The sequence below is a fragment of the Arvicola amphibius genome, chromosome 8, assembly GCF_903992535.2.
Source record: "Arvicola amphibius chromosome 8, mArvAmp1.2, whole genome shotgun sequence".
Classification (NCBI taxonomy): Eukaryota; Metazoa; Chordata; class Mammalia; order Rodentia; family Cricetidae; genus Arvicola; species Arvicola amphibius.
In genome coordinates, this window is record NC_052054.1 from 9552667 (window position 1) to 9569677 (window position 17011).

Below are 17011 nucleotides of genomic sequence, written 5' to 3' on the forward strand. Positions count from 1 at the left end.
CAATTAAAACTAAACACCTCGTCCTAGCATGGGGTTCCCCCCCCTTTACCTTCATAAGCTGTCATTTACCTGTGTGCCACTTCTATCTCCTTTTGCCTTGTTTCCTTCCCCCATCCTCCATTTCCTTTACAACCTCACCCTAACCCATTCTAACACAGACCTCCCTTTTTCTCTTCTTATGCTGACACCTGCAAAGTCATTTGACGCTGTTTTTCTGTCCCAGTCAGAAAGCAGCCACTTGAACTTTTCTTCCCCCTTTATTAAAAGGGGAAGAATAAACCCGTGAAAACAGGTTATTTGGGTGTGGTTTGTGCCTAATCCAAGGTCTGGAAGGGAGCCCCCACTGTGCCGGAGTCCCCTTCAGAACCCACAGCTTCCCTAGGGCTAAAGTTAGCTTTGCAGCTTAGCACCTGCTAGGAGGTGTGTGTAAAACCAAAATGAATGCTTATACTTATGAAAGGAAGCTCTGTAAGCAAGAGGGAGACTCCCATCTCTAGGGACAGCATTTGGGAACTGATGGGCAGGAGGAAGCCAAGACTAACTTCAGGGATCTGGGGTGGACTAGAGTCTAAGAGTTCAATAAACTATGTGACACGTAGTTTTTAGGGCAACCTCCCTTTCCAGCCTATACGGCATGATCTGCGGTCATCAAAGACACCACTTGGGCTTGCAGATTCTTTCCCCATAACTGCTGCAGATGAAGCCCAGGCAGGAACCAGCTGTTCTAAAGGATGAGTGAGGACCAGAGCGGGGACATCTACCACTGGTAAGGAACCATACTCCCCCTCCAGTCCGCAGCAGATTTGAGAAAGGCAGGAATCCGAAGTCAGGATCTGATGGTATGCAGAAACACATTCCTTGAGAACAACCTTCCTACAGGAGCTACAGCCGTGTTGTACTCTGGTGTTTGCCTTTTTCACTTGGAGGAGAGAAAAACAAACAAGACAAAGCAAAACAAACCCAATCAGAACACTGGTCAGCTTCAGCTTTCAGTGACCTGGGAAAGGGAATTGTATCTACTGCTGGACCAAAGTGCAAGATCTTGGGTAGGTTCACAGATCTTGATAGGCTTCATGTCAAATGACCAATCATCTAGGACTTACATGAGTCCAGGAAAGAACAGAGAGAGCTATGCCAGCCTCAGCTCCCATCAAAGAATGGAATGGCATCAGGATGACCCAGTCTTTCTGTTCTGGATGGAAGTCAAGAGCAGCAGTGAGGGCCCTAGAGGGTAGGGCTGGCTGGCCCTGCCGAGGGAAGGCACTGGATCAGTGGCTGAGGACTGCTAATGCATCCAGCCCATTTCTATCTAGCACACGCCATCTTTGAGGGTGTTGTGGAATGCAGCAAGGGAGTCCTAGCTCTATGTATGATGAATAACTGCAGAAGCTCTAGGTGAGGAAGAACATGCAGAGGGGCACGGACTAAAAGGAGCAAATGGGATTCCTGAGTTTCTAAAATGCTAAGCTGGGAGGAGGTTCACACTGCTCATGACGAAGAGATAAAAGTTGGAGTTGAATTAATCCTTCAGACTTATTCCTCACTAATCCAGCCATTTCGCTTTTATGGTTCTGTAATTTCCCAAGAGCTCTCTTACCTCGTCTCCAGCTTCAAAGTATTGATGCTTCACTGAAGGTTCCGACTCAAGAGAACCGAGTGCTGGCTTTCACACTTCCCTGTGGAGAGAAGTAGAGAGCAGGAAACCCAGAGAAGAAAACGAAGGGACCGTGCACCACTGTCTGCACCCGGCACTGGGTTCTTGCTGGGTTTTGCTCCAGTGGAGTGACCTTCTTCATTTGAAGCCATAGGTTTGGCAGAAACTTAAAAAGACCCCAGGAGTGAGGCTACTTGGCATATGGATAGCTTCATATTTTCAGCAGACGGCATAAATGTTCCTAAGAGCTGCAGAGAAACAAATGCACATCAATCTGTGCCCTTGTGAGGCCTGGCTAAACAATCCAGCCTGTGAGAGAAGTGTTCAGACTTCAGAACACCTCCGGATGGGACGCTCATCTGGTATTCCTCAGAGGTGATTGATTACTAATAGGTTACTACTGAACAGGAGTGGGAAGCTGGGAGCCTGGCATGGCACATGCTTTAAGACCAGCACTTGGGAGGCAGAGGCAAGTGGATCTTTATCAGTGAGGCCAGCCTGGTCTACAGCGCTAGTTCTAGGACAGCTGGGGATATATGGAGACTTTGTCTCAAACAAAACAGAGAGGAGAGTGAGAATGTAGGAATAATTGAGGTCTTCTCACTAATGTGGCCCAGAAACTCTGAATTATGTTTCAGAACTGGCTTTTATCTGTGGAATCCAGCAATCATTTCAACCCCTTCAATGGTCCAGTTTTGTCCTTATTTATAAAAAGGGAGGTGGATGGCATCTTCTGCACAGTGGAGTTAGGGTGTCGTGCTCTGGTTAGTGCCTCTACATCCTTGGGAAACTGCACCGCAGTCTCCTTGAGGCAGGCATTCCTCCTCACACTGAATGTTTGGGGCTAGAAGATGGAAACTTATCCCTTATTTTTCTAGGAAAAGATAATTGCAACTAATAAACAGAACATAACCATTCTAAACTGAGTTTATAAGTGGAGATTTTCTAAGTTCTCTTTCCAGGATATTAAAAATAAATCACGCAGGCTAGATAGTTGGCTCAGTGGTTGAGAGCAGTTTTGCTCTTGCAGAGTAAACAGGTTTGATTTCCAGCACTCACATGGTGGGTCACAGCTGTCCATAATCTTCCATTCTAGGGGCTCAAACAAGTGCTTCTGACCTCTACAGGCAGTAGGTACCCATGCTGTATATGTACATATATGCAGGCAAAAATACTCTTACATATAAAGATAAATAAATCTTTAAAAATAAGAAGTCATTCTTGGAAACCCTGACTTGACTGAATTGTCCCAAAGATGATAAGTAGTTTGGTGGTACTAGAGATCCTGGACATAGCTCCTTCCAGTAGGCCCAGATAGGAACTAGGTGTTGGGAATACTGGTGGGTGAGAGGAGACAGACCAGATTTGGGCTGGCTGTTAAGTGAAGATGTCATGAACGAATTCTCCAATGACCATGAACACTCATAACAAAATGAGACAGACTTGCATTTGGTCATCTTTTGGATATATAAAGCACAGGTTTATAATCCCGTAATGATTTTAGAACAATTCCTAATTAGGTTGTACTGCAGTTGGTGCAGGTTTGTGTTCTTCTAGCTCCTTAAGTCTGAGGGAGCACCACAGCTGTTTTGTAGGCAGACACTGTAAAGTGCCTGCACATATACTCCTAATGCTCCAGTCCTGACACTTAAGAGAAAGGAGGCCTGCAAGCACTCACTAGTACCATAAGTCAACAGTTACACTGGTGTGTTTTAGCAAAATGGCTTAAAACTGGGTTTAATTAAGTTTCCCAGAAAGTAACTAAGGTGTCAACTTATTTGGCACCTCTGCTCTTTTAGGTACTATACAGATGCATTAATCCCCCCCATGATATAACTAAATATTTATTAGAAAAAATTAGTAAGCAGCACAAATCGTGTTACACAATCAGGTAAACTCAGTATCATTCAAGACTATAAATGCATTCTTAACTGGAATCTTTTTCAGAAGGAAGAAAAAAATAAAAAGTCAAAGCAATTCATCAAGTAGACAACATGATCTGACCTCTCAAACTCAGCAATGGAATGACAGGGATATTTCAGTGTCCCCAGTCTTGTTGGCATTTCCCAGGGGACCCCTGTAAGCAACTGGTGAAGGGTTCAGAAGGTCATGCCAATGGAAGGATGTAGTTTCTTCTCAAATGACCCATAATTCAAACTTGGCACACATGTAATTCTTTTCATCTGCAAAATTTTATTAAGCAATAGCTGGACAAATCTTACAATTTCAAATCATCAAGAAAAAAAAACTGAGAGTAACCCATCTCAATAGTAAAGGCAAAATAATCTTGACAAACTACATCATTTTGAATGCAAACCATTTATCCCATCTAAAATACTTCCTGCACAATTGAGTATACAAAGTACATACAAAGACAGGCAAATAAGGGAGAGATCATTGAGAAGCAATGGCGACTCTCAACAGATCTTGTCTGGAAAGTTAAACAAAGCAAGATGCTGAATTAAAAAAAATTAAAAACCAACCCGGCGGGGAGAGGGGCTGATGTGTACAAAACAGTGCACGCTGTTCCCAAAGTGTGGACAAGAACATGCTGGTGGTCTCGTTTGGTCTGTGACCTATGCACCCCACAATGCACATTTACGGGAATAAAAAGATGAGAGAAGGAGAAAGGTAAATGCCAGCAGTAGCAATAGTAGTAAACTTGGAAATTATGCCCAAATTTACAATACTAAAGTAATGCATTTATAAACAAACGCAAACAATACACCTTTGGTAAATAATACAGTGCCTTTTCACTCAAATTATAACCCATGCTCTCTCACAACACGAGAAGAAAATTATCTACAATAAACAAGACCTTAAAACCCTACCCTTCCCCTTAAAATTAACTTGTAAACAGAAAATATAGATTCAGTCACAAGAAAACTGCACAAAGCCGAGAAAAAAAAGGAAACAAAATAAGCCACAATCCTGCAGAGTTTATCAGCCAGAGATAAGGAGAAAGATACACAGTGGGGTAGAGTTCTCAATTGTATGCTACCATAAAGTCCCAGAAACTCAAATGACAGCTGGAACCCAGCTAATGTTGTCAACCCATCCACAGCCCACACAGGGACAGTAGGAGTTTCCTCCCCACAAATGCCTTTCTCAGAAAGTCTTCTGAATTAGAAAAAAAGACTCTTCCACATGAATGCCCTACAAGAAGCAAGCCACGAATGACACTCTGAACCCGCTCTCAATTTGAGACACATGTGCCCACTGAAGAGAGTACACTCATAGGGACTTGCAGGGACTTCCACTGTACTTGGATCTGGTGCTTCTATAATTTTAGACCAAACATGATTCCAAACACATTCTAGGGGTGAACTTTTAAAGATATGCTGGTTTCTGTTCAAGTAGACAGCTCTGACTCAAAAAAGAACTTTTTTTTTTTCTACAAAAGGCCATGTTTTAAAACATATTTTCTGTCTCATAAAGGGGAAGATGAGCTGCTGAATTAGGCTACTGGGGCAAGAATGCGTTTTCAAGTTTGCATAGCTTCATCCCCTTTAGTTAAGAGACGGACAAAAGGAGGTCAGACACCTCCAGCCAAGTTCACTCTCCAACCCTGTGGCAGAGCACTTAGACCTCGGCCCCCGACCTTTGATCACAGAATAGACATTACATAAAGGAGCAGGGCTGTGGATGAAAAGTACCAACTTGCAAAAGCTTTTGCTTTTTGCGTCCATTAGAACTCTGAGTAGTTCTAGCTTTATAGGTCCAGTTTTTCTCAGAATATAGATTCAAATGGGTAACTGTACAAACATCCATGACCTATGTTTTGATGAGGTCAGAGCCAGACAAACTAACACCCGTTTTGTTTATTAATATACTGTTGTTTTTCTGTAAGTCTCTATGTAGTTGACTTTTATTTTAGGGAGCCAATGAGACACTGTGACGTTCACAAATTGCTATTAGTAACCATGAAGTGCCTAGAACTCTGTTACTTAAAGTCTTAGCTTGAGGATAATTTAATCAAATGATGTTGACTGTATGAAGCAATTTTTAAAAGAAGCCATTATATTAAGTGACACCGTGTCATGACTGCTGCTGCCAGCAGCCTACTGCACACGTGGTAGCCGAGACTCACTCTTCCTTAGCCTGGGAAAGGAGTCTAGTGGGTGGCAGGAGCTCCCGGTTCTGCAGCTCGTAGGTCAAGCATCATTCAAGACTCAGAAAGCAGGCATCTCCATTGATGGAAAATATCTTTTAAAGATGATTTCCTCCACACTCAGTCTTATTTAGCAAAGTTATAACATATAACTTTTACAGTTTTTGCAAAAAGCCAGCTTGAACTAAAAACAAAATTGAAGATTGTTGATTAAGGTCCCTCTTTTGCTACTCTTATTTAAGAGGTCTCACCCTTCCTTGTGTCCTATCACTTTTTATTGCTAACCAAAATTTTCAAAATAAGGAGAAATACTACGTTAGGGCATGCTATCTCAAAGAAATAGCCTATTTTGCATATAATCAATACTGATGGAGTGAATTTACTTTTAAAGGGATTAATAGGTTTTTCCCAATTTTCAAGAAAGTTACAAATTATCCAGCAAAAACCATCTTCTGTCATATTCTCTTTATTTTTGCAGCAAAATATATTGCCACCAAATAAGTCATTACAAAGGTACTATTTTCTAAATAAATAATAATGGGCATAAATCACCAATACATAGTAACAAAATAGTTCCCAAGAATATTATAAAGAGCAAGATAAATAACTATCTCTTAGACAACAAAACAAAGGAATTGCATTTAAATTATTCCATAAACTGAGAGGCTACAACCATATTGCACAACTAATGATAGCACGGGAACACCTTATCAAGCTACAAAAACTGACGTAAACCAACACAGTCATTCCCAATACACTATTCAACGCTTCCTGGGACAACTGACCCACCTAAGAATCAGCTCCCATATTTTAAATTATAAAATGGAAAACTCCAGTATCAGCTGGGAGATGTCCTCGTTAGTATTTCTTTGGAATTTTGAAAGAATGATGAGTAACTTAATTTTGCTCAGATAAAGAAATCAAACAGTTTCTTTTCTAATTCTTAAACAAAACACAAGAAAAAAAATAAACACAAAACAATATTTAAGTGAAAAGTTTTCTGTAGCATCTTCCACTTGTCAGTTTTCAAATAAAACCCACACTTAGGAGTCAAGGCCAGCAGGCAGTTCTTGTGCTCTGGGAATAAACAACATCACAGGTAAAAGCTACAGCACAAACTGGCTCTTACAATAAAGTTTGGGTATTTGCCCAAGGTGTATTCCCACAACAAGAAGAAACTGGGCAAAGATACTATAGGCAGAAGGAATGGCATACAGACAGCCAACTACCTAAGTCTGATAGTCTTAACAAGGTTTTCCCAGTGGTTTGTCTTTTACACCCAAAGATAGTTCATTTTTCCCCTTAGAGAATACTGTGGAGCTTTCCACAAAGATCTGACCACATCCTTATCTTTTAATATCCTGGGAAATGCACAAATATTTTTGATCACACTTATAATAGAACAAAAGCATTCAAATCAGCTGAACTTTAATGTGGCCAAGGGAAGGAATGGTGTAGTTTCAAATCAAATCCCATTCATACTTTAGAAAAGACAGGGCAATAAGATCTAAAGATAAAGATGTTTACAGTAAAATATTCCAGATTAAAGCAAACAAAGGAGAAGGGAGAACAAAGGCTGTTTCTTGTACAAGTGGAGGTATCTGGTGATGGACCAGTCTGGTGAATGTGAATATAAGCCCAGCTCTGCCTCAGCCTGATGTGCCCACTGATGTCTCTTACCTTCTCCCAAAGTCAGATGGGGTTTCCACCAGTATCCTTGGGAGAGAACAGTCCTTGCACAAGCTCACCCAGGTGTCTGCAGAGTGCTGTAGGTCTGTCGCCTCACAGACTGCCTACCAAATCACACTCACACTAGTGACAGCAGCCGTTTACCTTGGTTTACATCAGCACAGCACAAGTCATGTGCATAACTGTCCTGCATCCGTGTAGGTACCTTCTAGTAAGCAGCACATATGCGTGAATTAAGTTTTGTCCTCCCTCAAAAGAGAAGCTGAATCTTCCAGAGTTTTGGTTATGTTGAAAAAAACCACATTTTTTTGCACTAGTGATAATAGTAACAGAGTCCAGATAACATGAAGAATGAACACTAACACACACTCCCTACACCTAAAAGAAGAGCAGGTTCAAAGCAATCTGTCTTCTTTCCAAAGGCCTTCGTCCTAGTTACTAAAAAGTAAATCAGTGAAACATTCTATAGCCAAGCTACACTGCCTTCAGGAACACAAGATCCCTCAAGTTCTTGGCTTCCAAATACTACTCTATCAAAAGGAGAAAGGAGGGACAATAAGGGATAAATGGACAGTTGACCACGCCTAAACATCAGCACCCTCCTGGCCTGCTGGCTTCTTCTACTGTTGCTGTCTCCGGTCTTCCTGGGTAGTAGCAGCACATCTTCCCCCAAAGGCTCCTGGCATGTCTCCCTCTGCATCTGTCTCTTCATTTTAGGCGCTGAGTCACATTGGCCAGGGCAACAGCAAAAGCCTGCACAGCGGAGAAGGGGTACTGGAAGTCTAGGATGTATGCATTACCATCAATCCGTCCAAACTGCATCACCTAGGGAAGAAGTGAGAGCAAACACAAGAAAGGAAGAGAAAGTGAGCAAACAGTCAGATGTACCAACTCTGAGGGGAGCAGAGAGCATTGTTCATGAGAGTTCTAGAAGCCCACGTAACTGAATCTGAGGGGCTTCTAGATCTAACTACAGATTTATAGGACGGGACGGAGGGGTGTGGTGATGACGTAAGGGCTACAGGTGAGATAAAGTGGGCTCTCCATGGCAGACAAAAGGAGGCTCCACATTCGGAGAGGTGTGCCAGCTTTGTCCAAGTTCTCCATCTCAGGGAAGGCTTTCCTGGCCACTTCTCTAAATTACCACAACGTCCTTTCTACCATGTTCCTCCTTGCCCTGCTCAGCCTGTGACTCTGCCACTTGCTGTGGCCTCAGAACATGAGAGCACTGCACCGCAGCACAAGGCACACACGCGTTTCCTGTGGTCTCTCTCCCTTTTGTGAAAGATACATGACAACAGTTACTTCCATGTTTCCCCATACTCTTAATTTCACTCCGAATAAACATTGGCAAGCTTCCTGTGAAGTGCTGATAAACATTTTAGGCCTGTAGTTGATATACTCTGTAGAATCACTCAACTTCGCTTGTGTTAAACAAAGGTAGTTGTAGACTTAAGAAGTAGGACTGTGTTTCAGTAAAAATTTACAAACACAGGAAAGGAGTTAAGCAGATCCATGGGGTAGTCTGCCGATTCTTGGCTTAGAAACTTCCAGGAACACAGCATACAGTAAAAATATTTGGTAAGTTAATTAAGTAAAAATGAAATTTTAAAATGGATGGACTTCTCAGGATGGTCAAGAGGTGAAATGAGGTGGGTTACAGAGGCCATCTGTGTTGTAAGAAATACTATTTGTCTTCTATGGTCCTGATCTGTACTAAGAGGAGACTTGCCTTCTATTAGAAACCTGGAAGATGAATTAGCAATAAACAGAAACAAGAAAACAGAACTAAGCAATTAAAACATTTAGGAAAAAATCATACAAGGCTCAGTCATGAATCATGTACTGACATAATGCAGTCACCAATGCCTACTGCTTAGACTGGAAAGTGAGGACAGTTCTCATGTGCACATACGAGGTAGAGAAGATGGATATTCCTCTGCAGCTGGTAATGAGCAGCTAGGAAGTAGGGGTATTGCACATATTGTATCTATCCAAGCTGCATTTTCTTGTGGAAGCAAAGCCACAAAATGAAAAAGCAGGAAAGAGGTGACCAGGTCCGACAGCTCCTGTGGGACGCAGGTAGCACAACTACTAAAAAGTTACACAGGAGGAAGGCAAAAATATGATGGCTAAAATAGAAACATTAATAAATAAAAGTATATGCTCTTTTAAAATATGATGTAAAATACCAGAAAATCCCAAACTCTAGAAGACACTTGCAACTGAATGAAGAGCTGGTGGTGAGGGGATGGGTGGGTCCCGTTTTCTTTCTAATCTCATGCAATCATCTGACTAATGGTATATGTATCACTTAGATTTAAAGGACATCAGAAGGTTCTCTGACATTAAAACCTGAACCAACTAGCTCCACCTGAGATTCATGAGACATTTCCTCCTTCCTGCCTGGCTGGCTTTTTAAGGGCTTGTTCCTCCAGTCCACAGCACTGGCTCATTTGTTCAGTGGCTAGTCTCCTTACCTGCCGCCCCTCCAGCTCAATCTGGAAGTTCTTGGCAGATTCCTGGGTCACCCTTCCTCCAAAATCCAGCTGGTACACCTGTGTGGCTTCATTCCACAGAGGCTGTTTGTTGGCCATCACATACACGAAGCCTTGACTGCCCAGTCGCCCGTCTTCCTTCTCACTGGCTTTGCGGCACTTGAATTCCTCCAGCTCACTGGCTGTACGAAGGCTCCTCTTGCTCTTCCACCCCTTCTTGCTGCCCTGGCTCTGGTTCATCAGCTCATCCCCACTGATGAACAGCTCCGGCTCACTCTCTGAGCTGTCCTGGAACTCGTTGGTCTTGTTCAACTTTTTGGATTTCAGTTGGTCTTTCTGACTTTTCACTTTCTTCTTCTCTCTCCCCAGGCGAGGGCTGGAGATGAGAGAATTAAAGTCACTCAAAGCCCTTGCATCCTTTTTAACTTTGCCCTCAGTGATGGCCTGAACATTCCCTTCCTCTGCTCGGCTATCCAGGCGCTTCCGGTTCTTCTTTCCAAATTTTTCTGTTCTCTGGGGGACAGGGCTTTCTGTCAGAGAGAGGACTTCTTGGAAATTGTCCGCAGTCTCTACCATCACCTCTGTGCCCATGTGGCTTTGGAGCTCTGCAGGTGGTGGGGACACAAGAGGCTTCTCCACCACTAAATGGGGCTTAGATGGGAGAGTGCCCTGGGGATTTTGCATGGGTGGGCAGGTGCTATAGGAACTCCAAGGGTGCAAGGCGATAGGTGGCAGCTGTAAACTGGAGCATGTGCTGCTTCCTGGGTATGTGGGGGGCAAGGTGCAATAGGAAAGACTGGGTGGGTACGCTGGCTGAAGTACTACAGCAGACTCCTGTTGTGCAAACTGTGCTGGGGACAGGGCATCTTTAGGGGAGCACGGAGCTTGTACTCCAGGCAAAGAGGGGTTGTTATAGCTGCCTGGATATGGCACTCCCATGCCATAGCCTGTCTGGAAAGTGGCAGTAGGGCTGGACGGAGACTTGGGAGACACAAAGGGCACTCGAGCTACATCCAGGTGCTGGCCTTGCCCTAGCATCAGAGGGGACAGTTTTAAGGGGTTGGGCACTGCAGGTTGTGCTGTCCTTTCTTGAGGAACCCAAACGTCCTCACCCAGCACAGGGTCCCACTGGTAAGGGGGAGGCCGCTTCACTGTGACAGTAGCTTCAGGAAGTGGGGGATGCCTCAGAGGCTTCTCCAGCTGACAGTGCTGGGACAGGGCCTCGTCCTCTGTGAAGGCTGAGTTGACATAATCAGTACGATCACGAGAGGTGTCCGGAGGGCTCAGAAGGTTGTAGGAGGACTGGGAGGCTAGTGGGGAGGTGCTGATAGCATGGGCCAGGGCTGCACTTGGCTGTGAGCTGGACCCGGCTCCACTGCACTGACTGCAGGTATACAGGGCAGGTGGAGGCCTTGCTGGGAGCTGTGCCACTGCCCCACTAGGACCACCCTTAGGCTTGACCAGGGGCTGCAGCGGGGCACGGGAACTGTCAGCCAACTGGGCCATCTTAAGCGCAACCTCACGGTTGTTCCTTCGCAAGGTGGCATGGATGAGACTACTGTCCAGTCTTTGAGTGGCACTCCGTCCCTGAGCCAGCTGACTAGCAATTTCAGGGTATGGAGGCGGATCCCCTGTGGGGATGGAGTACCGAGGGACAGTCAGGCGGTTCAGAGTGGCACTGGTGCAGGGCTGGAGAACCTTCTTCTCAGTGGCTGTGAGTCTCAAGGTGGCAGAACTACCTGGGCCAGGAAGAGTGTAGGTGTTCTGGGAACAGAGCATCCGAGTGCGAGGCCGGCACACCTCTTCCACATTGCCGCTGCTGTCAAAGGTGGTGATCCTCTCATAGCCTAGGGGAGGCTGGTAATGTGCTGCCGGAGAGCAGAGGGAGAAGTCACCTTTCTTCAGACACACATCCACTGGGGGCTGTGGTGGTGGCAGAGGAGGTGGGGGTGCTGCTGTGGTGGGGGCAGCAGGGATCGTTCCTGGGTACGGGGGTGGGGGATTCATCTTTGCCACCTGGACCTCCTGGGGGGCACTGAAAACCACTGCATCCCCCTCGGTTGCCAGCTGAAGCACTGGTCGCAGGGACTTGGCTGACTTCTGCAGGTGCTCATGGTCTCGATCTCCATGGTCCACCACAGACAGCTGCAGAGGCCCCTGTGGTGGTGGCGGTGGTGGAGGTGGTGGCAAAGGCAATTGAGGAGGGTTCTGAATGATGCGGCCCATTTCTACACCTCCAAAAATCACCTGTCCAGGATTGGGGTACCGACTGGAAACTGGGTATTGGGTGGCAGCATCACCTGCATGCTCTACTGCTCCCACAGCTGTTGTCTGATTGGTCAAGACATCCAGCTGCACATTTTGATTGGCCAGCAGGGATTGTACCAGCCCTATGCTCTGTGTGGGGGACAGAGCTTGAGCCGAGCTGTGGATTGGTGCAATAGGGATGTTCACAGTACAAGGAGGGTTGTTTTCTGGGACACCCGATGATCCAGTAACTGGAAGAAAATCAGAAAAAAGAATTGGTTGCAAAACAATGCTGTGGAATTGGGTCGGAATAAGCAGCATGCCTGGACTTATCTGATCTTTTGCAAGCAAAATGTAGCTATTAAGACTGAGATGCCCTTGCTGGGCGACAACAAGGCTATCCACAAAGCTTCCCAAACATTTCTGGAAGGACACGTTGCCAACCAGGGAGTCTGAAACATAGCCTGCCTGCTCAGTGTGGGCTGAGGCATTGTCAGAACATCTCAACGAACATGTCCGAACATTCTGAAATCGGTACCATGTGCCTGAATACTACCATCATACATAAAGAACTCTTTAATGGTTATACTCATAAAAAGCCTATGTAAAATAAAGTGGAAAAACCAAAGGAAAGAATTCCCTAGAAATATGTGTATTCACTGAATGACCTTTTCCTATTTACTGCTTTTTAGCATTTTAACCAGCATTTAAGGTATAGCCAACCAAATACAATCATGTGGCCATTTCATTCACTATTTAGTGGTCACTTCGCATATCATGAAGTCAACAGTGACTGGGCAGGTGCTTAGAACCACAGTCTATGCCCTTGTTGGCAGTGGGACTAACTCCAGTTTTGCTCCTCTCAGCCCAGGGACTTGGCTGTGCCTCTTCCTCAGAGTACATTGTCACAGGCCCAGAGCCTGGAACCTGGTGTTAATGCTGCATAGCAACAAATAATTGAGCAGCAAACAGTATCTAACAGGCTCACTGTATAGATTGGCTGACTTTGCACACAAATAGTAGCCTACAGCCATCAAAATTTCAAAGGTTAGGCCTGGCCTTGGGGCCTCCACTAAGACAGCTTATCCTCTGGTTGCAGGAATCTGAGTCCCACCTCAAGCTTCCTATCATTCCTTTGCTGATCTCTCTGAGATCTCCTTTGGTCTCCAAGGAGCAATGACTTCAGCTATTTCCCTCTCCAGTGAAGAGTCTCGGCAGCTCCAACCTCTCAAATGAGGACTACACACAGCAAGGGCAGCCATCGCAGCAACTGAATGCAGAAAAAGTTGCTTACTACATTTGGGAGAACAGAGAGGTTGTCCAGGGAAAGCATATGCTGCATCGAAACTGGAGATTCTGAAATAGCAGGGCAGGTGTCAAGGCTAAGTGCCCAAAGTTCATTCACCAAAGGGTGGGTATTGACGCTGGAAGATTTTCTTTCTACAAAATTACAAGTGGCTTATACTTTAAGAAAAAGGGGTGGGGGATTCTCAAGTGCCCTTGAACAACTGAGAACAGTTAGAGACAACTCTCTAGCTGCCAGGGGAAAACATCCTGATCTGTAAACAGAACCCTTTAAGAATCCCCCGCTACAGTAACCAAATCTCAAAGCCCACAGCTTATCTCTAACTCAAGCCAGGCCTCTGTGAGTTAGAGATAAGTTGCAGTGGAAAGGGTGCTCAGATGCAAAGGCTCTGAGTCCTGGAGGTAGGGCAGGCTTCAGGAGCTGGAACCTGTGTGCACTGCAGGCCTCTAGAGAGCAGCTCTTTAAGCAGGGATAAAAAGGGTGGAGGCCAGGAGAGACCACTGAGACAGAGTTTAGTTCTGATTTTACATAGCGCTTCTAGTTTAAATTCTAGCCTCTAGGTTCCTGCTTTGAGTTCCTATCCCGAATTCCCTGTGAGCTGAACTAAACCCTCCCCCCACAAGTTGCTTTTGGTCATGGTTTTTATATGAGCAGCAGAAAGCAAGGACTGACAATATGATACGAGAAGTGCTCTGTGAATTGTCACATGTCACTACTACCTTAACCATCCATGTTCTGCAAGTTTCCCTTCTGCCAAAAAGCACGTACTCTGGTTTTCCTCTCAGATATACCATGTCTCCTAAGCTTACAGAGTGAGGTGGGCCTTTTCAAACTGTGACAACAACCAGACTCAACGACTTACCACTCTACCCCCTTGCATAATATAAAAAGAGAGGTACTGTAACAGACAAGGCCACGTATGTGACACACCTGGTAAATCATCCTCATCTTCACTGAAAACATTTGGGTTGAAGACAGGTAGATTAATATAGTCCATTGAGATCTTCCTAACTTCTGGGAGATAAATGGTCATCTGCCGCGGCTGGAGATGCAGCAGGCTGGTTTTATAGATTACTGGTGGGAGAAAGGAGCACAGTTAATGAAGGCATGCCAGCGGAGAGCCACAGAGTCAGCAGTGTGATGGAGAAAGAGAGGGCTGTGGACCTCTCTGTTGCAGGCAGATCTACACAGGCTGGACCAGGAGCAAGTGGAGCTCTTAGCTTCTAACAATGTATACAGCGCCATGTGGGATTGACAAATACTTTGTCTACAGAACCACAGATTTTAAATGCCAAAAACATAACTCAGACTTAAATCATTTCTTGCAATGATCAAATACAGGAAGAATACATCTTTAAGAGTTTCATTTGCAACCAGAAGGATAATTTAGTTGAAATAGTAGTGCCAAGAGTACCAAGTTCAGGAGCTATTTGCTGTCCATGGGACCAGGGTACCACAGATGCACAAAGAATGCCAAGCTCAGGAGCTATTTGCCGTCCGTGGGACCAGGGTACCACAGATGTACAAAGAGCTGCTGCTGCCAAGACTGAGGCCTTATGTCACTGTCACCTTTGGGGTCTGCAGAGGGACTCAAAGGCACTTCCAGAAACAGACAGCTACAAGAAAGCCTAAATTGCAAGTGAAATAGAAAATATACAATTAATTTAAAAATCTGAGTTTCATAAGCAGGTAAAAACAAGGTTAGCTTTTGTCAACTCTCTTATGTCAGATATTTATTAACTGTATATGTGTGTTTGTCTGTATGCACATACATACAGATATGTGTTCCATGACACATGTGCAAAGGTTAGTTCTGTCTCACCATCTCATAGTGTTTGGAGATCAACCTTTGCACAAATGCCTTAAATCACTGAGCAACTCTACTGGCCCAACTTTTATGTTGAAAACTCCTTCCTGTGAAATTGTACACAGAGACAATGTATTCAGCCAACATCCTCTCTGCACCGTCCCCTAACTAGCCTGGCCTGACAAGACAGTGTTGCTCTAGAAGCAGCAGCTTTCGCTGAGCCTCTATATGAGGCTGTAACTCAGGAGGTGTCTTTTCCCATCCAAACATCAGAGAAGTTTCATTCAGTCTCATCACTCTTGCCCACAATACAGAATTATGAATTTTGGTGGAAAAGTTCTGTACTGACTGTTCTGAGTTAGTGAAAAGAGCTATTCTTTATTAGATCAATAAAGAACATTTTTTTTTAAGCTGGGCAGTGGTGGCACATACTCTTTAAAAAATTTTTTTATTGGACACACCAGGCCAAGGAAACAGTGTGACTCCCATCAAAAGGTGGACACCTAGCACAATGAGGGTGATATACTAACCCTCCTGATCTGTCACCTGACCTCCCAGTGTATACATCAAAGGCTGACCTACAATTCCCAATGTCCTGAGGGCTTCAGTTCAGTTTGTTCCCCACTGCTGACACTGCCTTCTTGAATGTCCTCTGCCCGTCTGGACCTGCCATCTGTCTTGTCATTCATTCCCCTGGACTTAGTCCTGCCCTTTGCCTCTGCAGCTGGACAACTGAGTTCAAATGAGGTGGGGTCCCATGTAAGCTAATGGTCATGACAATAACAATTACTGAAGGGGCATAGTGTCGTCCTCATATGTAACATCTTTAAAACTAAGACAGCACTGTCACTCAGGGGATATACTAAAGTGAATTTCTAAGCATCCTAAATAATCAAAATATCAAATCACAAAAGGTTATAACAAACATACAGTGTGAGAGAAATATTCAGTTGCTCAGGATACTTAATTGTCAATGCAGTTGGAGATGTCATCTAACGTTCTTGAAGTCCGTATAGATGTGTTCTGTGCTCCAAGCTGACACGTGCTTGATGTGAGAAATGTGAATCTAAACGTACATCTGAGTTCTGCAGTGCAGGGACTGCCTGGAATGATCTAGATAGTCTTTTTCCTCCAGTTAGAATTGAATCTTTTTCAACTATTTTGTATGTGTGTGTAGGTGGTGTACACTTTTAATCTTAGCACTGTTGTGTTTCTTCCTGCGGCTTGTGTTTACCGCAGAGTCAGAGGGAGGAACCTGGGACTCGACCACGTGGGTGGAAAGGTTGTTTATTAGGGAAGGGGGTGTTCCACAGTGGGGTAAAGGGGCCAAAGGGGGGCGAAGGAAAGAGGAAGAAGAGAAGGGGGAAGGGAGGGGGGGGGAAGCAGAGAGGTGGGGAGAGAGGCAGAGGCGAAGCTGCCTCTACGAAAGGAAGATGGAAAAAAGAGCAAGCTCAGGCCGGAAGCTGAAGATCAGCCTGCCTCAGCGGATGGGGAGGGAGTGGGCATGACTTGTCTCTTAAAGGGACAGGGACCAAAACCATAACAAGCATTCCTAAGGCAGAGGCAGGCGGATCTCTGTGAGTTTGAGGCCAGCCTGATCAACAGAGCTAGTTCTAGGACAGCCAGAGCTATTAACACAGAGAAACCTTGTCTCGAAAAACAAACAGACAAACAAAAAAAAACCAAAAAGAACATTTTT

At 44.8% G+C, this 17011-nt stretch overlaps 1 protein-coding gene across 2 annotated transcripts in view; it reads right to left on the bottom strand.

The window, feature by feature from the left end:
• Positions 1-3827: 3827 nt before the first annotated feature.
• Tulp4 (TUB like protein 4) overlaps positions 3828-17011 on the bottom strand; it is a 187976-nt gene continuing 174792 nt past the window's right edge. For both annotated transcript variants that reach the window (XM_038339006.2, XM_038339007.2), the window contains exons 13-15: positions 14436-14579; positions 9935-12450; positions 3828-8279 (exon numbers count right to left, since the gene is read on the bottom strand). In XM_038339006.2, coding sequence (XP_038194934.1) covers positions 8163-8279; positions 9935-12450; positions 14436-14579 — 2777 coding nt within the window. In that variant the 3' untranslated portion in view covers positions 3828-8162. The remainder of the gene's footprint in view (positions 8280-9934; positions 12451-14435; positions 14580-17011) is intronic.